The sequence below is a fragment of the Canis aureus genome, chromosome 30 (genome assembly GCF_053574225.1).
Source record: "Canis aureus isolate CA01 chromosome 30, VMU_Caureus_v.1.0, whole genome shotgun sequence".
Taxonomy (NCBI): domain Eukaryota; kingdom Metazoa; phylum Chordata; class Mammalia; order Carnivora; family Canidae; genus Canis; species Canis aureus.
This window is the reverse complement of record NC_135640.1, coordinates 5,707,586-5,732,801: the sequence shown is the minus strand read 5'-3', so window position 1 is coordinate 5,732,801 and position 25,216 is coordinate 5,707,586. Positions and strand designations below refer to the sequence as shown.

The window sequence follows — 25,216 nt, the reverse complement described above, 5'->3', positions numbered from 1 at the left end:
TTTTATTAACTTAAGTGAAAAAATGCAACTCAGCTCTTAATCCAAAGAGTTCCCATCCTCTAATTTAATTCCCATCCTCTTATTCTGCTTCCCGTGAAAACAAATGGTGGGGTCAGAGGTGAAAGAATATATTTTCCAATGTCTTCTGTCCCTCAGGAATAGGCATCACCAGTATGTTCAAAGACTGTCCTCTACTTACTTGATTCTAGAGTTGCTCACAATGGATGCTGTGACTAAAATGAGAGTTTCAAAGAGTCGGGAGGTAAGTCAGGCCTCACTTTCCTTCCACGTGTTTGTCCTAAACTTGCCAGCATGGATTCCCTCCAGCGCCTCCTGGAGATGCAGCTCAGCTGTCTTTCCCTGTGTCACCAGCTCAAGACACTGGCCCTCCTTTCCTTTCCCCTCTCTTGCTGTTTTAGGTCGATCCTCATTTTGAGAAGTCTTTGCAATGAGAATGAGTTGCTCTAAGCAGACACTATATGTCAATCAAGCAATAATTATTTACCTTGTAGCAACAACAAACTATCAAGTTCATCATTCAGCAAGGTTTTTAAGTTAGTGGTATTTTTATTTTGTTAAGGCTCAGCTGCTCCATTTCCCTGCACATAGGTGCATACGCACACACAGACACACTTCCTGTAATAACACTTGGGCACTGAGATCAATGCATAGACATATTTAAAGCCAATGCTTCTATTTAGATGGGGATAAGAGGGCAATCAGATCCTCAACGTTTTCTCAACTGAGAAGCCCTATTCAATCCCTATAAGATTATATACTGGGATAAAAGGTAATTGAAGTGATATTGTGCTAAATGAAGTACAAATATTTCCTACAAATTGTTTGCCTAAAAGCTGCAAAACACCTAAAGAGGACTTTCCTAACACCCATCAAGACACACACTTAAAATATGACCATTATTCCATTATTAGCTGACATTCTATCTTTGTCTAACGATTTACTGTGGACATATATTCTGAAATCAAACATAACTCAGTTTTAAATTCCTTTGTAGCACTATAGCACTTGTGTAGCACTGTAAAAACTTCATGCCATAAATTAGACCCTTTGACTTAATACAGCTGGCTAGCAGCTCCTAAGTAAAGTATCACCACCAAGGCCATCAACATTGTCAATAGCGCTGAGTAGCTACTTTATCCAAGACACTGTGTTTTTAGCCAGAAATGCAAACTTCCAGAAAACAATGTTTCGGATAAAAACCCAAGGTTGGTTTTCTATGTGCCGAATGAGTGGAAACTTACTTAAGGAAGAGAGAAAAGGCATCTATCTGATCATTGAGCACCTTGCATAAAGCCCTGTGCCACAAAGGATTCATACACATTATTAGAGAATCTTTATGATAACCCTGGGAAATGTGCATCAGTAAATACGCATTATAGTTGAAGTTGAGGTTGGAGAGATTTAAATAATTAATTCAAGGTCATGCAATAGTCAGACATACTAAGACCCCAAAATCAACAGAATCCAATGCCTGCATTATCCAAACCTGTGTTACTTTGGCAATTAATACAAAATTACTAGCAACTCTCTTCACCAAACATGGGAATCTCAATTTATTATACCTCTCTTAAAGATATTACTTTCTAAATCTTAAATTACATTTTTGTAGATCTCCTTTCAATCACATCCAAGTATATATGTTTATCAAAACTCAAGTAATTCACAACTAGAAACAACTACAGCAAAGTTCTATCACAAATAGAAAGTAAATAATACACTTAAAATCACAGAACTTTACAGAGAAAAGATTTTAAAGTTTAATACAACCCCCTTATTTGACAAATAAGGAAACCATAGCCAAAGATTTCATACTTAATGCTCATAAATCTTATACTGAGAAGTTTTTTGAGTTCTCATCTGGGGTAAATGGCATGAAATTGATTCATCTAATTGAGTCATAATTGTTCAATTCATATTTATTCTTGATTTTCTAGACAGAAATGTATTATCTTGAGTATCAGGAAAAATGAGGTGAGAAAACCAGGTATGTAGTATGTAGTCTCACTGGGAGAGGAAGAGATGAAAATTGAAGAGTCTGCTGGGTTTGCCTGCATTGCCGTAATACACCGAATTGAAAATCCTCGTCTCTACCAAGCACTCTGCTTTTCCTTCCACTCTTGGCAGCACTCTTGCTTCCTACTGAACACTCTAGGCTCAGTCCTTCCATAGAGCCTTTGCACTGCCTCAAATAACTTCTCCCCCAGGACACTCTGACTTCCTTCAGGTCTGTACCCACATGTAACAGACTCAGACCATCGATCATCACTCAAAGGAAAACACCTAGCATTTCATTATATACATACTATCTGTCTCTTCCACTAAAAAGATCCATGAATGTAGAGGCTTAGACTCTCCTGTCCAGTAATATATTCCTACTCCCTAGAACATAGTGGGATCTTAATATTTGCTGCTTATGTCAATGACTGAAACAGGAGGTAAACTTGAAGGCCAAACATAGGAGAATCCCAAGAAAAGCGTAGTAATAGTTACAGAAACATTACCATCATCCAGCCTTTCTATATGGAAATTGAACATCAATCCAAAGATCTCGCTATTCAGTCGCACAATTGACGGGAAAAACACTGGACTGTAGAGTTTTTGCATATACACAACACCTCACTTGAAACTCTCCTGGTTATAATGCTATAACCACATCTATCTGTAATTTCGAGCTCTTGTTTCTACATTCCAGATTCAATGACTACTAGGTCATATATGCCATTATGCTTACAAAAAAAAGGTAGGCATTGTATTTAGTACTTTCATAGGACAGATTATCCTGGTATGATTTATTATTGATAAATCAGACTAATTTATTAAAGCCAGCTAATTTATTGAATTTTTCCTGTTTTCACTTCCACACATATTAAAAGTATTTACCACAAGCTACCAAACAGAATATTGGTTGATTTCACAAGGACCTTAGGCTTCCAAAGACTAAGTTCTCAGTTTTGTGGAAAATCTGTAAATTTTACTAATCAAATAAGCAATTATGCTCCCCAACTCATTTCTATCAAGGCCTCCATCATTTGGGTTTGTATTCCACCTTCCTCTTTATAGTCACTACTATCTCAGTGTTGTTCATATGTACTAAAAAGAAAGAAAGAAGGCAGGCGGGCAAGCCAGCAGTTGGGTCAGGCCTGGCAATGTCCTACAGCCATGAGCTCTCCCACCATAGAGCAGAAGCATTCCTCTAACGCTGAAAGGGAATGACCATATATCACCTCTCATCTGCCCTCTACCAGAGGTGGCCTACCACAGATGGCCAGCCTTTCCTCACCCTAGGATCGCTTGTGGGCACTTGCTAAGATGTGATTCCCAGTCTCCCTCTGGAGAGACTGATTTACTAGGTCCAAGTTAGGCACCAGCATCTTTGCTTTTAAAGGCACTAAGTTAACGATTTTCAAACTTGAGCCTTTATGTGAATCAACTGGGAGGGCTGCTTAAAACACAATTTGCTCTGCCCTTGAGTTTCTGATTGAGTATTTCTGGGGTGTGGTCCCGGAATCTGCATTTCTAGCAAGCTCCCGTGTGATGCCCATGTTCTCAGTACTGGAAAGCACACATGGAGAATGATTTTACTAGAGGTTTCTTATAACCAGGTGAGTTCAGAACAAACTTCCATGACATATTTCTCTCAAACTATCATTGAAATGATGTGTTATTTCTCCTTGACCTTATAATTTGTCCAATTAAGATGTCATCCAATGATTTTCTGTGAGCCAGGAATCAGATGCAAACACATCTCTGTGACTTCCATAGGGAGGGAAGTAGAGAAGAGGATGGCCAAGCAACTGCTTTCCTTTAGTAAGGTAAAAACAACAGTCTAAACCCTGTAGACAGTCAATAATGTCTGGACTATAAAGGGAAAGAGCTCACACCACAACAAAGCAGGACAGAGAGAGCTATCAAGAGAACACAGAAGGCTTTCAAAGTTTGTACTCCCGGGTCAGACTCAGATTTCTGCTATGTCACCACGTAGCACCTAGTGGAATGAGCAAGAGCTGATTTCTAAAAGCTGATACGGGCACGCCTTTTATTTAGAGATCCAAATTGGGCCATTGGGGCTTAAGGAATGGTGCTTCACAGCCCCATCCTGCCACTACAAACTCAGGCTGGTTGCATCACTATTTTCCATGAGGAAGTTAAGGGGTGTGACTGCATCCTTTCCAACCCTGCATTCCACATGTGACAAAACTGATCCAGCTGTTTGTCTGAAAGAAATTCCTTGCTGTCCTTAAAAATTAAAAAGCAAGAGGATATCCATCCTCCAGGGGCAAGTCTCCAGCTGGAACCTGGTATAGGCAGTTGCGAAACAGAGACAGTGCCCTGGAGAGCATCTGCTTTTGAATTCTTACCTCGCCATAGGGGGGTTAGCCCCATCTTGCTTTTTGAAATGGCAGATTCTGGATGGAGGGTGCTGGCTTGGCCCAAAGCTCTTGAGAAGTGTTCATCCACTACTGACCCAATGTCTCCCTGGAAATAAGTGAAAAGGACACAGCGAGAGTTAAGGTACTCCATCTCGGCAGGCTGGTCTTTCTCCTCCTCCTCCTCCTCCTCCTCCTCATCCTCCTCCTCCTCTTGTTTGCTGGGAAGGGTGACTTCCAGAGAGTCCTGCATCTTGCTGTATACCGCTAACTTCTTCTGGGATGGAATAAACAAAACACGGTATCAAAGACAGTTTGGAAAAAAACCGCATTAACTACTTAACTTTTCACTTTAAAAAAGCTCAATATTAACATATGTTTGCAAACTGATTCTTCTTTGTCTGCTTTACTCCATCTTTCCCCTCCCCAAACCAGTCTTCAACCTTCCCACCCTGAAAAAAAAAAGCCTGTTATTTCAAATTTGGCAAAAAAAAAAAAAAAAAAAAATTATCTGACAATATATTTTCAGAGTGTAAAAGACAGGTTTGTTTGGTTTTTCTGTTTCGGAATCTAAATATACCAAAAGAAGAATGACTTTTAAAAAGGTCAAATTCATTCCAGTTTTTCATCAATTTTCTATTTTAAAGTTTTAATGTACGTCAACATTAAAGTTTGGGACAGGGAGGAATGGGGGACAAAAGGGAGCCCCTGGGGGAGGGGTGAAGAAGAAAAGAGTTTTCCATAAATGAAATAAACTAAAATAAAAACAGGAATGTAGCATCTTATAAAAGGATTTGGCAGATGTGCCGAACTCATTTCTCCAAAATCAAACTAAAATGACAAAATAAGTCTGTGTGAAGATCCATTTTGCATGGAACATATTTTGCAGATGTTCCAATTGCCACCATTATCATGGAAGGGAAAAAATATATTATGGCTTATTGAAAATAATACAAGGTGCCACCAATGGCTAGGGTGGCTTTCAAACAAAAATGAGAACGTTTTGATAATTTTAAAATGTTTTTAAAACATACAATCATAGCTATAATAATCGTTAATAGATATGACATCGGGCACTCATAAAACTTTGCATTTACTACCTCATTTAATTTTTATAATTCTGTATTATCTTTATTATTACTATTTGTATTTTAAAGGTGAAGAAACAAAGACACAGAGAAGTGAAGTAACTTGCCACAGATCACAGAGCGTAAGAGTGGTAGAGCCGGAACACATAATAAAAACACACAAGTATATTTATGTGTGTTTAGAAGGGGAGGGAAGGCCTATCTATTGTGCGGGGAAAAAATCACCAAAATGATACGCTATTGCTTTCTGGCTGGTAGGTTTTGAAGTTGTTATTCCTGCTTTTCAATATTTCCAAATGTTTTTCATTGGGTATATATTATTTTTATAAGCAAAACTTCAATGTGAACTATATATATAAGATAATGCCAAAGATTATAAAACTTATGATCCTCATGATGAAATGAGCTCTCTATCATCTGTATATCTGAAAAATCTGATTCTTTGTTGTACCATTTTTACTTCAGAAAAAAAATGCATGCTGGCAAATGAATGTGAGTAGAAAAAAAAAATCAATCATTCTAGAATACTCAGTAAGCACACATAACATTTGCAAATGTTATCAAAACACATAACCCAGAGTCATATTCCTAATGTAATTACTAGCTTCAAAAATCTATACCCCAAATTATAAATGCATCATTCAATAAATTGAACCCTTTCCCCCTAGCAATGAATATGTCATTCTTGTGTGAGGTGGGCCCTAAAATGTTCAGGCATATTATGAGCTGGTGGTTATTATGTAGGGGCTGTTATTTATAAACATATGTATTACTTTATATTTAAAATCTGTGCCAATGTGGTTATCACTTGTTGATGAATAGATAATTCATTCTTGTGAGTGGAATATGCCTCGTTGATGAATAGGCGATTGTAATGACTATGTGGTTATATTTATTACAATCTGTTTTGCACAGGTTTGAACATGTTTATATTTAACCTCAAAGGTAAAAACACCACAGTAACAAAGGTTATGTATACAAATAAGAGGATTGAACTACAGGCCTCTAAAGTTATTCCTGACTTTAAATTCTATTACAAAATAAACAAATATTATAATTTATTAGTCAAATCACAGTACTATTCCTCTGTGTGCATGTATATTTATCTGAAGTTATGCCATTAAGCATATATACACACTTTCTGCCAAGTACTCCAACATATTAAAAAGAAGCACTGTTTTTACATAGGAAAGGAGTTAAAACTGATCTAGAGAGTGACTTCACTGTCCACTGGTGTTCATTACTATCTCCGAAACTGATTTTTTTTTCTCCCTGTTAATGTCTAGCTCAGCATCAGTTTGTGAGAGTCAGGTTTTGCATCTAATTGTTTCATTTGTTCAATTTTAACATTTATTCTTTAAAGGAAAGAGCGCTGGGATGTACTAATTATCCAAGGAAAGGCAATGTTTTATTTTATCCCAATTAGCAAATAACTCTTAGATGAAATAAAATTAAAGTTTTATATATACTTAAAAGATTTACAGCTACAAATCTGGATATAAAGGTAGCATAGTACTACCATGACCAATAATAGCAGTCATAAAATATCTTTATTAATTGATGGCAGTTGAATTTAACCTATAGATTTTCAATTTATTATACAATTTTCTAAATGCTATACAATTTCACGCTACTCTGTTTGACCAAGTGTTGAATGGTTGGATACAAATAAGTCTAAAATTTACATGTGAAAAATTCAATATGAAATGGGGAAAAAGTGAACAAAATCAGCCATTGTATCAAAATACCTTTTATTAGTCCATTTTCTAAAAATGATTCTCCTGTCTATGGATGCATTTATTCCCAATACCCTTTATATTTCATGGATATGTAATATATGTCTGTATATACACATATGCTTTTACATAAATATATACTGATATATTATTTATTTTAATAGGAAAACACCTGTGATTTTATAAAAATATATGTATCCACTCTATTTAAATACAGTTTTTTGAATATATATAAAAGATGTTTTTTTTTCTCTTCCAGCTCTTTAAGATAGGTCTTCTATTAAGTAAATAAATTTGCTTGGAGACTATCAAACAAATAAAATGGAGAGGGAGACTGTGATACACCTACCAATAAGCAGGATATAAGGCCTATCATTCTCTCATACTTTTTTCAGATAGAGTTGAGTCAATTTTTACAAATTATAGTGAACCAATTTATATATTTACATTTACCCCCCCCCACACACACACACACAGAGGCACACACATTTAGCTTCACCATCAATACACACTGGTCAACATAAGAATTCTAAAGTATTCAAATAGCCTGAAAGCTCCCTAAAATGCATACTTTTAATTTTTTTTATTGGAGAACAATATAAACAGAAAAGGCTACACATCATACATGTAAACTGAGTACATCAATGAAACTAGCAACAGATCAAGGAGAGCATCCTCAGTACCCCAGAGGCCCCACTTCCTTCAAGCTACTCCCTCTTCAACAGCAACCACCACCCACACTTTCTATCAATGTCCATTAGCCACACGGTCTTTTGTACGTTACACAAATGGACTCATACAGCTCGCACCCCTTTGCATCTGGCTTCTTTCACTCAATATCACGTTCGAGATTCACGCATATTGTCTCATGTAGTTGTAGACTGCTGAATCTCCTTGCTGTGTAGCCATCCATTTATCTACTGTACCACTTACAGGCATTTGGCCAGTTTCCAGATGTGGGCTATTATGAATGGTACTCCTATGACATGTGAGTATGTTTTCTGATGAATATATGCCTGCATTTCTTTGGGGTATGTAGTGAAGAGAAGATTGCTGGGTCACAGGTATGGATGGAGGTGGTTCACAGATAGTGCCAGTTTCCTCAAGTCACTTTAACCACCTGACACACCCGCTGCTAGTTGGTGAGAGTTCCTGTCGCTCGATATCCCTGTCAGCACTTGGTATTATGTGTCTTTTGTCACTTTTTGCTCTCCTGATAGATATCCCAATTTTTTTAACTTTTTTTTTTCATTGAGGTGAAATTAACATAAAATTAACCTTTTGGAAGTGAATGATTCTGTGGCATTTAGTATATTGAGAATGTTATGCAACTACCACGTCTAGCTAATCCAAAACATCAACCCAAAAGGAAATCCTGTACCTATTAAGTATTAACTCCCTATTCTCTGGCTCCTCCCCATCAGTCCATGATAACCACCAACCCAATTCTATCCCCATGAATTCATCTATTCTGGATATTTCATATAAATTGAATCATATGTATGTGACTGTTTTGCTTCTAGAACTTTGCTTTTAGCATGTTTTCAAGGTTGATTCACATTGTACCAGTACCTCATTCTTTTTATATATAGCTGAACAATATTTCATTGTATGTATATACCAGTTTGTTGATCCATGTATCCATAGATGGGCATTTGAGTCATATCCACCTTCTGGCTACTGCAAATAGTGCTGTTATGAATACGTGTATACATGTGTTTGGTTGCATACTTCTTTTCAGTTCTCTTGGGTAGGTATATGTGAGAGCTGGGTCATATGGTAACACTATGCTTAACTTATTAGGGACCTGCCAAACTGTTTCCACAGCAGCTGAAAAATTTTAGATTCCTACCAGCAATGTACTAGGGGTCCAATTTATCTACATCCCTTGGGAGAAAAGTAACACTTGTTATTTTCTGGACTTTAAAAAGAATTATTATTACAACTGTAGTCATCCTAGTGGGTATGAAGTGGTACCTCACTGTGGTTTTGATTTGCATTTCCCTAATGGCTAATGATGTTGAACAATTTGCATACATTTAAAAATATTAACTGTGAGTACAAAGAAAACAAGAACAGAAATTAAACAGCAATTGACTCATATGCTGACAATCACGCCACCTTAATATTCTCCTCTATAGACTCCTAAGCCTTAGCTACTTTCTTATATCTACGCCTTGGTGCCTGTAAATCAATTCTTAACCTATTTTTAACTAAGTGAATTATTTATGTGAGTTTTGTCATATTCTGTATTCACTTGGTGTTTGCTCATTGGAATGAAACTTGCCTGGCATTACGTTCTTTCTTGAGAAAAATATATAACATCCAAAACGCTGAGATTTGAATAAATCTCAAATCATCAGAACCTAGACTTCCCGATTTGAGGTCAAAAGGCAATCTAGTTCATATTTTTGTTTTGTCAAAATGCACAATCCCTTCCTAAAAATACGCAAATCTCAGAAATGTTCATGCTTTTCTTGCGAGTCTCTGAAGAATTGTTAACCAAAATAAAGACGTCATAAGCAGGGACTTCAACACCTCCAAATTGGTTTATTTAGTGTACCTTAAGTGGCTCATCCCCATTTCAGAGTAATGACAATTTTCCCCCAGGCGAAATACCCCTGCGCTGCTGAAATCACAGCCACCTTCTCCTCCGAGAACTCACTCTCTAAGAAGAGAGGTCGCAGCAGAGCAGGGCAGCAAACCAGACCAGCCACCTCGGCCTTGGCCTCCGGCCTGGAGGTCCACAGGAACAAATGGTCACAGGGACATGCAGGGGGAAGGGCTGCCTGACAACAGAGACTTCCACGTCAGGAGCCAAATACCACTAACTCCCCAAGGCTTACGCTTACAAAATGCCAAATGATTACTGTGCATATGTGGAAACTTCTTTTCTTAAAAAACTAAAAGTATTTTAATGAATCATTGGATATTTGGAAACAGCCCTTTTTTCATTCTTTTTTCTCTTTTCTTTTTTTCAATTTTACTGGCTCTCTTCCCTACATGCAAGGATTCTTTTACGTTCAAAGACACGGTTGGCACCTTTAAGAAAGGACCACCAGCCTGCAGTAAATGTTTCAAAGTGTGAAGTCCATAAAAGCAGCTGATTTGTTCTTGATCATATTTTTCCGAATTTACTTGGTAACAGATTTTTTTTTTAAATATCTCAGAGAGACTTGAAATTTTGATCCTTAGCCTGCTTGGAAAAGGAGGAATCAGGTGAAGGGAGGATGGGTCAGGATGAAGAGCTATGCCACAGAACTTTTACACATAGTATTTTGCTTACCTCTCTCAAACACACACACACACACACACACACAAATATTTTGTCCAAATCATTGTTTCCAGTGTACATATTCAAAAACTGAATAGCTTAGCTAAGATGATCTAGTAAATGGCAAAGACAGGCTTAGAACCTATTTCTGTCTGACTACAAAGCATGAGCCAAGAAAATAGACGAAAGGAAACAAGACTCTATACATTTATTTTAATTGAAGAAATAAACAGAAGCCCACAATCAGCAAGGCATCAAAAGGCATCACATAACTAAGGAGAGCCAAAGTTACTTATAAGATCAAAAAAAAAAAAAAAAGAGATGTAAACATGTATCAGAATTACGGGCTGCACTGCTGTTCAAAATATATATACATCTACATTAAACTGAAGTCTGTATCTAAAAAGATACTGTCCCCTTGGCAAGTCAGATACATAATACAATTGCCTCCATTTTTCTGGAAATCCTGTTCTGAAAATGTAAGCCGAGCCAATTTTGTGAGAAGCAGTCAGAACTTGAGATTCTGTTTGTTTTGTTTTTTTATTTTTCTTAACAGTAGAGAGGGACAAACCAAAAATAATATTAACTTGATCAGCTATTTTTGAACACACTTGCCTCTCGGTGATTCTGGTCATTATAAAGACTCAAACTCATCCTTTCCAAGGATAAAAAGTTTCCAGTTTTGAGGATGTTCAAAAAAATGTGCCACATGCTTAGAGAGAATTTCAAAATTTGCATTCCCAAAATACTTTAAGCAGTGATCACATCATAAGGGTATGCGTTCTCTCTTTAACTACTTTGAATGAAACAAGTTTCCAATGTGTGAATTTCTGATATGTCTTTATAATCCTATTACTAGACATAAGATATGACTTCATTTTTAAAAATTCATCTGTTATTCATCGAATTGCTAATTAACTCCTCTCTTCTATCAGTATCTGTGCAAAGACATGGAGCCACAAGATTAAAGTCGTAGCCTATCACTGAACTCAAGCTGCTCATTTTGTTTGAGCAGTTTGAGTTTGTTGGAAGAGCTTTGTACGATCAACAGTAAATAAGGAGAACCTCATAGTTTATCCATCTGGCCACTTGTCTAATTTCTCCAAGTAGCTAATACTTAAAAATTTTTAAATAAGAAAAGTAAGAAGGTATCATTAGGTAAATTACTTATTATTTCCTTGTTTCCAAGGAAATCTGGACAAGAAGGGAACACAACAGAAAGACAACTGGAATAGGAAGGAGGATTTGACCAAAATGAGTTCATGAGTCTGGGTAAGTCACCAAACTGTCTGGCCCCCAGCTTCCTCTTCTGAAAATGAGGAATTCTGAGACTTGATTATCTCAGAGGTCTCGTCCAACTCTATATCCTAATAAGCAACATGCTGGAGCTCTAGACAAATTCACACTTAATTTTGTTTCTTACGTTGGCCGCCTCTTCTGATTTTGCAGGACACTGGCCAAAAAAACTCTACAGACCATCGAAGACTAATTCATTTCTGGACACGGGTCATCTAGCCCAATTCCTAGGAATTAGTTTTGGTATCTCCTTTATCTATGTTCACAGTAACAAGAAAGGATGCATCCTTCAACCCCTTCACCCCTCACTCCATCCCCCATGGACAAGTGTTTTGGCATACTAAAACAATATAATTCTACAAGAAGAGGACACCTGTTTAAGTCATTCTTTTCTTTCTTTTTCTTCCCTTATTCCAAAGCACAAGACAAATGAAAAGTAGTCCAGTTACCCCAGTTCGGACCACACTTTTAAATTTTGGCATCAATCTGGTATCCACTGAAATATCTAGAAATATGGCATATATGACTCGTTGTTAGCAGCAGATGCTTGGGTCTACTTATTAAAGGCACTATTGGGTCTTCCTAAATGAATAGTTAAAGCAGAAAATTAGCTGCTTAAGAGCTGCTATTTGAAAGATTCAGGGCGAAGTTTTGCCCAAAATTATTTCCTTCACTGTGTCTGCCAGAACCTGAAATTCAAGTATCAGACAGCTTTTGTTTCTTGAATTAAAATATTTTTCTGAAAATAAAATAAAATAAAATATTTTTCTGGAGATAATACCTTAAATGATTATCTATTACTAGATGAATAAGTTTGGGATTTTTTTTAAGCTAGCTGGAAACAGGGCCTATGGATATAAGATCCAACTTTAGCACCCATGTTTTAGAATGACAGACAACAAGACTGGATGCACAAGTTTGCTTTAGGATCTGCCCTGAGCCTCCTGAGCATAATATTTTTAGTCTCATTGAACATTTCCCTTTGCACAGAAGGATACAAGACAGAAATATATATACTACCCGAAGAGGTCAGTTCAGCATCTTTGCTGCTATCACCCAAAGAGTCACTGTGCACGATCGTAAGCTTCTACCCTCTGAACACCCTCGTTTCCTTTGCTGCCATTCCCAACTTCGTGAGATGGGAGACTTTATTAAGTACTGGGTGAAGCAGGCCTTCTTGGCATTTGTCCAAAATACCTCTTTCTTTCCAAAGAGTGTCACCTTGTCTTGGCATTTGGTTTCCTGGTCAACATATCTTCACTACGCATGGTTTTATGAATTCCAAGCCTTCCTTTCTAACCTTATTGTAATCTCTCTTCTGGTTGACTACCAGAGACAACAGTTTAGTTTAGTTATTTTAAAGTTTAATTTTTTTCTTTAGTTTTGAATTTTCTGGCTGGGAAGTTATTGGGAGCATAAAACTCTGGGGCGCATTAAGCTTCTAAGCCTCTGCAGTCAAGTTAAATTCTGTAGTGTGGAAGGCACAAGGGCTGTTCTTTCTCAAAGAAGTCCTGTATGAATCCTCTTATAAATCCACATAAGTCCTTGCTTACAGTTGCAAGAAATTTGGAGCTTCCACCTTAAATGAGTTGGCTGTGTACTGAAACTACTTACGATATAATTGTATTCTTTCCATTTAATGTATTTAAACTTACTTTGGAGTAACAGTAATATATGTGGCACTTAAAGCTGACTGTTAATACCACTTCGTGAAGATGATTTTAAAATAAATAAATGTTCATTTGCTAAGTGGATATTTAGCCCTCATCAACAAAGGACACAGAATGGATAGCAAAAGTCATCAGCATAATACAAATAAATGCTTTCAAAAGGACTTTGGAATGCCTAAACTAAAAAAGTACACTACCAAGGACTTGGAAAGAATTTCAGGCTCCAAGGCCAAAGAATCTACTGCATATTAATCTTCTTTATCAAAAAGTTGATTTGGAGCATTAAAGACAAAAATAAGCCTATTGTGCAATAGTAAAAGAAAAAAAAGGTTGGGAGACTGCATGGCACGGTGGAAAGATGGGGAGCAGGGGATTTGGTAGTCCTAATTTTGTCACCAATGAGCTCTTAAATCTTTGGCTAGCCACTTCAGCCCTGTAAGCATCCATTTTCCCATTTGCAAAAGGAGGGGGGTTGAAGTATGTTTTTTCAGGGTGTCTTCTTCGACAAAAAATAAAAAAAAAAAATTAGAAAGCTTTTTATGACCCAACCAAAGTGGCAAAGTCCAGAGAAATAGTTTGAAAATAGTTCTGCCTCCTAAAAGCATCTGATTCTTTTAAGTGAAAGCATGCAGACAGATTCACCCAGCTGTCACCCCTGAAGAGGACACAGTAAATATGCTCTAACTTACATGAAATCCAAAGTGTAATTGTTAAGAACCCCTATGCACAATTAGAAAACTGGAGATTTTGTTTTCTGTTTTCACCACCTCATCAACAAACTACACCATTCTGAAAGCTTTAAGTACCTTTCTACTGTTGACATTTTGAGTACATGGGGGGGGGGCAGTTTCAGACAATAACAGACTGTCTATATTTAAGATGAGAAGTCCCCTGGGTATGAAGGGAATCTATGATTTCATTTCATATCATTTCCCTCAATTTTTCCTGACACATATTTGGAAATTTCTTTCTCTTAGTTCCTACTTGTCACTGTTAGAATACAAGCACATTCCTTTCTGGACACGTTCTGCAGTGTCATCATGCCTTTGGAGTGTGTGCTGAGAGACTAAGTCAAGAGTTCTCTTGAGGAGATGTTAGAGAGATGGTGGGCATGGGGACCAGGGAGCTTAGCATCTCAGCCGATCCTGGCTGGCTAAAGCACACTGTGAGACTTACAGCCATGCAATTTCCAGGAATTAATGTCAGGGACTATAAAATGTTCTCTGAGACATCCTTACCCATCATTTTGCTTCATGAGCCTACTGTATGCCTAAGTAACACATCACAGTACACCCTGGTATACATACAGTTAACTATGTCTTTAAAACACCAACCTATTACCCATCTACAATGCATAATATGCTTGACGAAAATCTGAACTTAAAATTCCAACCGCACACTTGTGCTTTTAAGGGAAAAGCAGAGTACACATGCCTGGAATATGGTGCTCTACTATTTCAAGAATAATTTTCAGCTATATGATCATACATGAAAAAGGAAAAATATACCTATGTATAAGATTCATCCCATTATGCTATACTAACTTAAAACGACTTCTGAGCTATACAAATTTGAGGGGGAAAAAATAAGTTCAAAGATACACCACTACAATTGATTACAGAAGTAATACAAAGCTGAAATGCTCTCTCTTCTAACATTTTATCAATGACCATTAACCTTTCTTTAGAACTCTCAACCTTTTTTTTGCTATTCTTTTTTCTGCTCAACAAATCAATTTTTCAAATGCAGTAAGGAGTGGTAGCCTTTATTTTTGTCTCCCAGGCAAGATGCTATTAGGGGTCACTTCCCATGGACAGAGAAAACAATCTTCACGGATAATAATGATAAAACCTTATGGAATGCAAAAACAACCAAAATATGTATTCTCGGATGACTGCAGTAGGGCCAAGTCAATATTAGTCCCATTTCACCCACGCATCACATAGCCTATAAATGCTGTCAGCCTGATAAGAATTTCCTGATTTACTCTTTTTTCCAATAGAAAATATAGGTCATCAAAATAAACTCCTGACAGTAAAAGAACAGTAGTTACACTATCAAGTCCCTTTATTTCGCTAGCCCAGTTATAGTCAGTTACCTTACTTAACAACCACAGAAAAAATGACCTCCAACAAGCCATTTTAGTAAAAGGAACATGAAAATTTCCAGGCACATCTCTCAGCTAAGTTCTTAGAGTCAACTCAGTCTAATTATGTACTCGAAAGACACCTATGGAACCCTAAAGCGTGGCAAAGTTGATATTCACTAGTAGCGCAACTCACATCGTGGACAATTCAGCAAAAAGGAAAGTTCATTCTTCAGTTTGTGGATGGTCTTAGCAAAAGAGTGAAATTTGGGGATTAAGTTGCAGCGCTATTACGAAAGTTAGAGTACTAGAGTTACTTCTTACTGACAACTGAATTTTATGATTAGTAATTTATAATTTTTCTGATGCTGAATTTTATTTTCTACTTCAAGAGTATTACAACCCTAACCTCCACCACAGATTCATATATTAATGGAATTATTTTCACAATTCTATAGAACAAAACATCACTTCTATAGTTCAAGTTATTTTTTAAGGGAAAAATACTTGTCTGTATGCTTAGTAATTTTGAGTCTGTTGCTTGTCCACATTCCAATTGACAATGGAAAGCCTCTACAGTCTCTGAGATGGAGAAAGGAAGGGAGGTAATACGATGGTTCATCTGGGGCTGAGTGTTTATAAAACACATAATAATGATATCAGGAATCTCTTTGCCTCACTTGCCTAATTTGTACCTAAACAGGTTTTCTCCATTACTTAATACCATTCATACCTAAAATTAAAAAAACAGGCAGCACAACCAAAATGTTTAAATCTATCACCTTTGACCATAAATTACAAAATACTTTCCCATTTCTCTTTCCTGAAAGTAATCTTGCTTTCAAATGCTAAAGCTTCTGAATATTGAAAAGAAAAGAAAAGAAAAGAAAAGAAAAGAAAAGAAAAGAAAAGAAAAGAAAAGAAAAGAAAATAGCAATAAAGTGGGGCTCCTTCCTCTTTCGTTCTACTTGGTCCTGTTAAGGTTATACTGTTTAGCAGCTAACTCTGGGGCATGTACTTTGCTCCAGAACCAGCTGAATTTTAGAGTCCCTAAATTCTAAACTGAAGTTATGATTTCTTTTCAAAGAGTAGCACTACAAATCTAAGCAAAGAAACAGGTAAAGGGAATACAGAAATCAAAATGAATTATATAAATTATAATAAAGAGCCAAACCCTTAAGACTACAATAAAATATACAGTTTCTAAGAGATTTTTAAAAAGCCAATCAACAAATTCTGTCGATGGTAATTTCCAAACTGTATCTAGTTCCCTGAGAAGTGTCTCCACCTCGCCGTGCATGACCTGTATTTTTTCACTCTCCCCAAACTAACCCACCGTAACTCCCAGACTCTTGAGGACCCTACTTTGGTGCACGCCGGTGCCGTATACTCACATATGTATTCTTGATAGCACTAACTAAAGCTTGACACACACCCTGTTGGTGTCCAGAGAGGAATGTCCAGGGGTACCTCGCGCCAAATCCCCACACCGAAGTCTCCCTTCTAGGGGAGCGATAGCATCTTCCTGGTTCTGGAACCCTTTGGACCCACCACACTCTGTCATTCTCAGCGTGGTGAAGGTTCACCATCTGGTGGTCCGGGGTCCCCTCCTGAGTGGGGACACACTTTAGCGGACTCGGCTGTAACCTCTCTGCGATTGGACGGAACGAAAAATGAATGAGGAAGTTGGGATCAATCCCTGCCCTCGGCTCCAGCCTCCAGCGAGGGGCTCGGCAACGCCGACGCCGCGCCCCAGACCCCGCTGCGGGGAGTCCCGGGTGGTCGGGCGGCCCCGCGCCGGCCACACAGTCTCCCCTTAATCAAGACAACCGCGGAACACTCCGCCTTTCCAAAGAGCAAGTATTCGGTATGAAGGAAGTTTGCTCACACACTCCTAAGGCAGACGCCCTTGGTGGATGTGGGACCGAGCCCGGGAGCTGACAAGGCGGCCCCGCCGGGCGGCCTCGGGCTCCGGGACGGGCGCTCCGCGGAGCCCGGGCCAGGGTCGGCCTCGCTCCCCGCGCCCCGCGCCCCCCGGAGCCCCGCGCCCCCCGGAGCCCCGCGCCCCGCGCCCCGCGCCCCGCCCGCGCCCCGGACCCCCGCCCCCCGCGGGCTGCGCGGCCGCCGACTCACCTGCCGGCCGGGTTGGGGCGCCGGGAGGCGGCGGGCCGCGGGGCAAGCGGCGGCTGCGGCGGGGCTGGGCGCACACTGGGGCGCGCCATGCGGCTGCGGGGGATACATCAGCTCCGCGCAACTCATGGCAGCCGGGGCAGCGGCGGTCCCCGAGCTGCCGCCGCCGCCGCCGGGGTCGCTGCTGCAGCGGCTACTGCGGCGAAGGCGGGTCCTCGGCGGCCGCGGGCTCCGCGCGGGGCGCGGGCGCGGGCGCGGGCGGGGGCGCGGGCGGGGTCGGCAAGCGGCGGGCGCCCCGCGCGGGCACCTTCATCTTCAGCCGCTCCGAGGGTGCCCGGCCCGCCGCGCGGCGTGGGCGTCACAGGCTCGGCTCCCGCGCACCGCGGCGCCCCGCGCAGCCGCAGCCACAGCCACAGCCGCAGCCGCGGGGGCCGGCGGGCAGCGGGCAGCGGGCAGCGGGGAGCGGGGCTCAGCCTCGCGGGCGCGCTGCACGCCCGGGGCTCGCCCCACGCCCGGAGCCCGCGCCGGGGCAGGGCCGGGCCGGGCCGGGGCGGGGCGGGGCGGGGCGCGGGGGGGCGCGGGGGGGCTCCGCCAAGTCCCTCCACCTCGGCCCGGGGGGGCTGCGGATTGGAGCGCAGCTCGAGCCTCCCCGCCTCCCCGCCTCCCCGCCTCCCCGCCGCGGGCCGAGGGGGAGGGAACCGTGGGCGAGGGCCCCGCGCCCCGGGGCGCCGCTTGCACCCGCCCTGGCCACCCGGCCGTCGGGGGGCGGGGGGGACACCGACGCCGAGACCCGCCTAAGCGAAGGCCAGGTGTGCGAAGAGGTAAAGCGGAGCAGGCGCAGAGCAACACTGGGGTTAGCCCCCGCGTCACACAGGACCCCAAGTGGAAGTTGACTCACTACAAGGACGCGCAAGCCAAGGATGCAGCGCGGTTTCCTACGAACGACCTCAGCTCCAAGTTTACACCTTCACGGTCGGGACACTCCTGCGGGACGTCAGCCTTTCCTGGCTCTTCCCACCTGGTTTCCATAGAGTAACAGACAATGACAACTGGTCAAACCCATTCAGCTATTAAAGGTTGATCTATTTGCAAGTGGTTTATAATCCCCCCCCCCAAAAAAAAAATCCCTTTGTACGAATATGACTGTATTTTTATATAATCAGGTAAAGTAGCAAAGAATTATAATTATTTTCTAAATAAGCAAACTCTTTGAACTTTAACAAGTATGTCTTGTTTCTTTACTTTCAGAGACTATCTTTTGCCTGAGAGAAAGTCAATCGGGATGTCACATGTACTGATGTTATGGATTGAATTGTGTCCCTCCAAAATTCTTATGTTGAAGTCTAATTGCCAATGTGACTGTTTGGAGACAGGGCCTATTAGGAGGTAATTAAATTTGAATGAGGTCATAACTGGAGTCCTAACCTAAAACTGGTATCCTTATAGAAGAGGAGGTGACAGTAGGGATGGCTGTCTGCAGTGGTACAGAGGAAAGGCTTTATGGCAGCCAGTCATATGCAGCCAGGTGCAGTCTATAAGCCAGGAAGAGACATCTCACTAGAAACTAGCCTTGAGGGCAGCATGACATTGGACTTCGAAGCTGTCAGAAAGTAAATTTCTGTCGTTCAGGGCACCCAGTCCTGTGTTTTTTGTTATGGCAGCCCTAGCAGCCTCATAGACATATACACTGTTAATAAATTGCTAATCTTGATAGGAATGTGTATGTGTGATACATAACTCTACAGACTCACATACATAAATGCATGTATATTCTCACGTATATACACTTATACAAATACAGGAACTATAGTAGTTGACAGGAACTCTTTGCTACTCAAAACAGCTCCTATACACTCATTTATTCTTTCATCCATTGAATATTAAAAGCATACTAATTAAGGGCTTTCACAGTTTGGATTTTGTGCTTTTCGTAATGAGGAGGTATTCTTATCAATAAGACATATATGAAATTATTTGAAATGTTTATCGCTGCCTTTTCAAAAAATGACATCCTCTGGTCACCCTTTCCTGTGTTCCAGATTCATCTATTTGGCTTCTACTAGATGGTTCCATAGGAACTTTAGTCATGATAGCACTGATATTTTCCCACAGCCCCACCTGATCCTCCTTTTTTAATTTCCAGCTCAGATATTAAAACTCCCATCTACCAATTGCCAAGCTAGAAATGATCAGACGCTTCTTTCTTCTTTTTACAGTCCCTACGTCGGGTCTTAGAGTCCACTTGATTCCAGCTTTTACACTTCTGATTCTCTTCCTTCATCTTCTGATCTCTGCTGCTATAACCCTTAGTTCACACAGCATCTTTCATCCAGACTCCTGCAAGAGGCTTCTTCCTGATTTCCAAACCCCAGGTTGAACCCTCTTCTGATCCATTCTTCACACAGTTTATCCTCCTACTGTTTTCTGTCCCAGCCACTGCAAATCCAACAGAGTAATAATGTTTTATCCCTCTTTTAAAAACTTTTGTAATATCTCCCCACAGTCCCAAAGTCTTGAACCTTCAAATTCTGGTCCCTGCCTCTGGTCCCTGTCACCAACTTATATAACTATCTATTCAGCCATGTGCATTGAACCTCCCTTTCCAGGAAAGAGCCTGGTGTCTCCTATGACCTTCCTTTATTATGCATGACCAGAACTTCTGCACCAACACACTCTACCTTCTTCACTCGTTACCTCCTTTTTGCTTTTTAGGGAATCATCTTCCAAAACATCTACTGAAGACTAGCTTTGATGCCTCTACTCTCGGCAACTCCACCATACCAACTACTTGATCTGAAATTGTATATTTGCTTTTTCCCCCCGACATGACCATGGCCACTTGAGAATTGGGACTGTGATTTTTTTAAATCTGTGAATCTCAATCATATAATGCCTGGCTTAATAAGCATTCACTGAAGAGTATTTTAAAAAGGAGTAAAAAAATTCTTCAAAGGGCTTAAAACTTTGTGGAGGATTCACGCCCATCAGTGAAGGTCATAATTCAGAACATGGGGTTTCAGATCTTGCATCAGGATTTCCACATCAGAATGAGAAGATCCTTGTGAGATGAGAAACTTTTGGACCTGGAGTGGAAAGTGACTAAATTAGGCCACAAAGCTAGTTTGCAAGGGCACCCTTTCCTCTATTGCAAGCCTCCTGTTTTAAACACTTAACACTTCCAACTATATCTCCAAATAACTTAATTATCTGTAGCTCATTGTTTTTAGTATAATTATGTGTTCAATGTATCTCCGACAATGGATTTGCAGAGAACATTTAAATGTGAATGCATAGTCCACATTTAGAAGATGTTCAGTATATATCTGTTGACTTAGAAAATGAAGCCAAAACTAAATCCAAAATGTCCATACGCCCAATTTCTGCATCTTCCTTGTTCCCCATATGGCCTCCAGTATGTTGCAAATATTTATTATATGACAAAGATGTAGTTCTTGGATACTAATAAGTCATGGACTCAAAAGCCTGGAGGTATTTGGCAAAATCATTCTATAATGAAGTATCTTTATTTTGATACCTTTCCATTTGTATATTGTACTGATGGGGAAAAAATGAGAGACTAACAAAAAGTTCTGCACAGAATTAGAATCTAGGAGAGACGTGGACTGGACAGAGAGGGAAGATAAATTGTCAAGGGCTGGGAATCTTGGTTTGCTCATTAATAGAATGTAGAATAATTCCTGTTAAGGAAAGTTAAGTTGGAGCTCTGGTAGGAGAGCACATATACCTGACTTCCCAGGTAGATGTTTAGGGTGTTAGAGTAGAAAAGGATCAAAAAGATCATCTAGTCTAAAATATCTTCCAATGATAAGCAAACATGTGGTCTGATTAACATCTACAGAATTGGAGGCACACTACTACCAAAATTATAGGCATAAAGTGGTATGCACGTGTATGTGTGTGTGTGTGTGTGTGTGTGTGTATCCTTTTAAGCATATACATACCATAAAAGAAGAGTTTTTAGATCAGATCATTTGGTCATCTTGGAGTTTTAGAAAAGGGGTGGGGAAGAAAAAATGTAGGCCAATTGCATTTAACAGTAGTGAGTCACACAGATCAGAGAATGTGATCTGATCACTGGTGTATTCATTGTCATGTCTATTACGCTGAGGTGTCACAATTACTTGGAATAAAATAATAATGAAATGGAACTTGATTATTTGTACTTCTGAGCTAAGAGCCCTTACATTTTACCCTTTTATATTTTTTCTTCCTTCCCAAACTGTTCCACCTCCCTTCTGGTTCAGTTGTGATGTAGAACTAGATCTTACCCACTGGTGTTTATCTTCTTACTCTTTTCTATCCCAGCCACTACAATTCCAATAGAATACCAAAATTACCTTAAATGTTCCCAACTTCTCTGAGACGGGTTTACAGTCACTGTAGTTTTGGCTCCCCTCACCAAATTTCCCAGCATGTTTACAATTTTATAGCTGGAATTTGGTGGTGTGCAATCCACAAACCAGTTTTATTTAGAAGGGGTAACATGAAATGGGTTTTTCCAATATCTCTTGGAATGAGATAAGGCAAAAAAGAAAGCAGCTTTCTTTCTTTTCTTGAGTGATGATGGCCAGGTTCGTCTTTAACTTGGGGAACCAGCATAAGGAACCATTGGGAACCAACAGTCCAAACACGTGGATTTCTCAACCTGTGTATCTACACCGTCCTCTCAATTCACCTTACAGCTTATTCTTGACTCACCCTCTGGCCTAAACTGAGGCCCCTGATAATGCAGCCCATTCTAGGAATCATGGCTCAGAAAGTGGACTTGGGTCATCTGCACAGGGATTTCCCAAGTCTTTAGTACAGAAACATGGTTGTTCTAGGCAGAATAATGCTTCTCCAGTCCCTGAAGATGTTAAATTCTAATCTCTAGATTTTATGAATACTCTAATTTCACATGGCAAAAGGGAGCTAAGATTGCTGATGGAATTAAGGCTACTAAGGAGCAGGTTTTAAGAAAGGAAAATTATTCTGGATTGTCTGAGCGGGCTGGAGGCAGAAGAGTGAGTGTCACATTGATCTGAAGTGAAAAGGACTCTACGGGCTCTTGATAACTGAAAATGAAAAGAAGCAACAAGCCAAGGAATATAGGCAGCTTCTAGAAGCTGTAAAAGGCAAGACAGTGGCCCGAATGCTGCCAGAAGGAACAGAGCCCTGCCAACATCATTTTGGACTTCTGACCCCCAGAGCTGTAAGATAATCAATTTGCATGGTTTTAAGTCCATGAGTTAGTGGCAATTTGTTACAGCAGCAATAGGAAATTAATACAATAGTTTAATGTGGGAAGGAGGGACTAAAAGGAAGGCCTTTGCCTTTGTCCCCTTTGCCCTATAGATTCCCATGAGGAGAGGCACAATAGGAAGAGGGCCAGTGGGAGTAATCTAAAACTCAGAGGCCAGAGGGGGGCTCTGGTTGCCTGGATCTAGGGGTGGTGCCTGTAATACCACTGGAATGGTTGTAAAAAACAGGTCAAAACTCACATGTAAAGCAATAAACCACTTTATTCAGGTGATCCTTTGGGATCACCTGCCTTAAATGGGCCTTCCTCAATGCTCAGCAACTTTACTATGTATATCTAGCATGATTACCCACGTTGCCTTACAACTCTTGCCTCCTATCTCCTCCACCATCTTTAAATCCCTCAAATTCACTTTCTCCATGTTCTCCCTTTCCATTACCGTTTTAGTCTGCTTGCAAACAGATTTCTGTCTCATCACCCCACAAAAATTTTTTAAAGTCTAATAATGATGACACTTACCAGTTCAAAGTTCATTTTAAAACTGCATCCTCATTGATGATTCATACATTTTGACATTAAGGATTAATCACTCCTTAAAATTCTCTCTTCTCTTGACATCCTTTGATGGCATTCCCCTGTCTGAATCTGTCTACTAACACTTCAGCTATTCTTTCTTGGCTTCCTCTGCCAAGTTCTCCTCTACTTCAACTCTAAATATTGAGTTTCTTGGTTGCTTTGTCCTAGGACTTTTTCTTATCTTATTCAAGCCTCTCCTCCTAAGAGACCTCATCCATCTTCAAATCATCTATATATACAAATAACTCACAAAAATTTACCTCCAACCCAGAGCACTTCAACAGAACGCAAGACTTATAGAGTGGAGATATATCTTACATGGAACTCTAAAGTCAATAAATAAAGCAAATGAAACCATATGCAGCCCAATTATTACTGAAAACTTCTTCAGTACCCTACAATAAACTGGATGCACATGTACTGAGTCTTATTAAGTTCAACACAGATACTTTGAGCTTGAGCATTGAAAAGACTACCTTTTCTTGGATTGAACAGATGAAGTATAGTCCATGTTTAAGGTGTCATGTCATTTATGCTAATTTTTAAATGCTAGAATCATACTCAAATTCACAAGATATACATAATATGAGAGAGGCATGTGGGAATTAGACCAACTCAAGGAATAATAGATTCATGTGTCCCATCTTACCCTTACTCTGGGCTAGGTCATCGTCCACCGAGTTGAATAGTGAATATAGTGCTTCTTATAAAATTATCTCTCCGTCTCCCTCCATCTCTCTCTGTTTCTGTTTCTCTCTCTCATTTCTTCTCTCTTCCCCTGCCAACTTACTTCCATACCCTTCTACCCATTCCATCCCCACCCTTCTCTCCAATAACTGCCTGCTTACCACCTTCCTTTTGAAATACAGGTTTTTTCCTAACTTTCCCCCCTTTGTTTCTCCATAATGATCCATACAGGCATAAAACATATATGTTTTCTTCACTATTGTATCATGGTACAAGTATTCATTAGAAATTTATTGGATGAGGCAATTATTTTGTACTTTATTAAGGAATACTTTCCTCTGGGGTTCAACATAGTCACAGTTGTAGGGATAGGCTTAGTTTAAAAGTTGATTTTCACCACTTGCCATGTAGGTTATAGACTAGTTAGATGATTTAAAGCATGTGCTTTTATAAGAGGATGAAGGATAATGGAGGGGTTTATATAGATCAGGTATTTATGATTTTTGAACTTCCATGGAGGAAATAGTGATAAAGAGAACTCACACTTTATAAGGCTCTGCGATGGGCCAGACATTTATGTTAAAATTGTTTTTATCTCACTCATTTAATTCTCACAACAATCCTATGCAGTATTTGTTATCATCACTTCAGATATGGAAGAGCTGAACTGCAGAAAAATTAAAAATTAAATATTTTAAATATCACCTAGCTCGTGAGTGGCTGAGCCAGGATTTGACTGCAGTGTTTGATTCCAAAACACTCCAAAAAAACCGTATTAACATATTACCGAATAATTAATGGGTACTAAACCATTATATAATATATATAATGTTATATAATATATATAACTTCATATATATGTGTGAAGGACGTAATAAGATAGATTCACCAAAGAACTGACAAGCCTCAGAAAAGACTTTCTAGATTGATTGTCTAATGGAACAATTTAATTAAAACTTCTGCCAAGCATGGGTTTCCAGCTTTAAGAACTAGTTTGGAAAGAAGTGGAGGAACTCCTGAAAATT

The 25,216-nt window shown here is 39.8% G+C and overlaps 1 protein-coding gene and 2 long non-coding RNA genes across 7 annotated transcripts in view; 2 read left to right on the top strand and 1 right to left on the bottom strand.

Annotated features, from left to right (window-relative positions):
- VGLL3 (vestigial like family member 3) overlaps window positions 1–17,870 on the bottom strand; it is a 47,227-nt gene extending 29,357 nt beyond the window's left edge. Inside the window, exons 1-2 of one of the 4 annotated variants that reach the window (XM_077878751.1) lie at window positions 17,672–17,870; window positions 4,380–4,665 (exon numbers count right to left, since the gene is read on the bottom strand). In XM_077878751.1, the coding sequence (XP_077734877.1) occupies window positions 4,380–4,665; window positions 17,672–17,797 (412 nt within the window). In that variant the 5' untranslated portion in view covers window positions 17,798–17,870. Of the gene's footprint in view, window positions 1–4,379; window positions 4,666–16,973; window positions 17,162–17,671 lie in introns of those variants that run through there. The other 3 variants (XM_077878752.1, XM_077878753.1, XM_077878750.1) reach the window with 3 other exon arrangements.
- Window positions 154–12,523, top strand: LOC144301710 (uncharacterized). 2 transcript variants are annotated; one of them, XR_013368439.1, is made up of 3 exons: window positions 154–262; window positions 11,676–11,758; window positions 11,936–12,523. It is a non-coding gene; the product is annotated as an uncharacterized LOC144301710 (long non-coding RNA). The 2 variants fall into 2 exon arrangements; XR_013368440.1 differs by lacking the exon at window positions 154–262 and adding an exon at window positions 8,145–8,200.
- On the top strand, window positions 16,830–21,837 carry LOC144301709 (uncharacterized). Its single transcript, XR_013368438.1, has 3 exons — window positions 16,830–17,405; window positions 18,917–19,054; window positions 20,381–21,837. It is a non-coding gene; the product is annotated as an uncharacterized LOC144301709 (long non-coding RNA).
- Window positions 21,838–25,216: the final 3,379 nt, after the last annotated feature.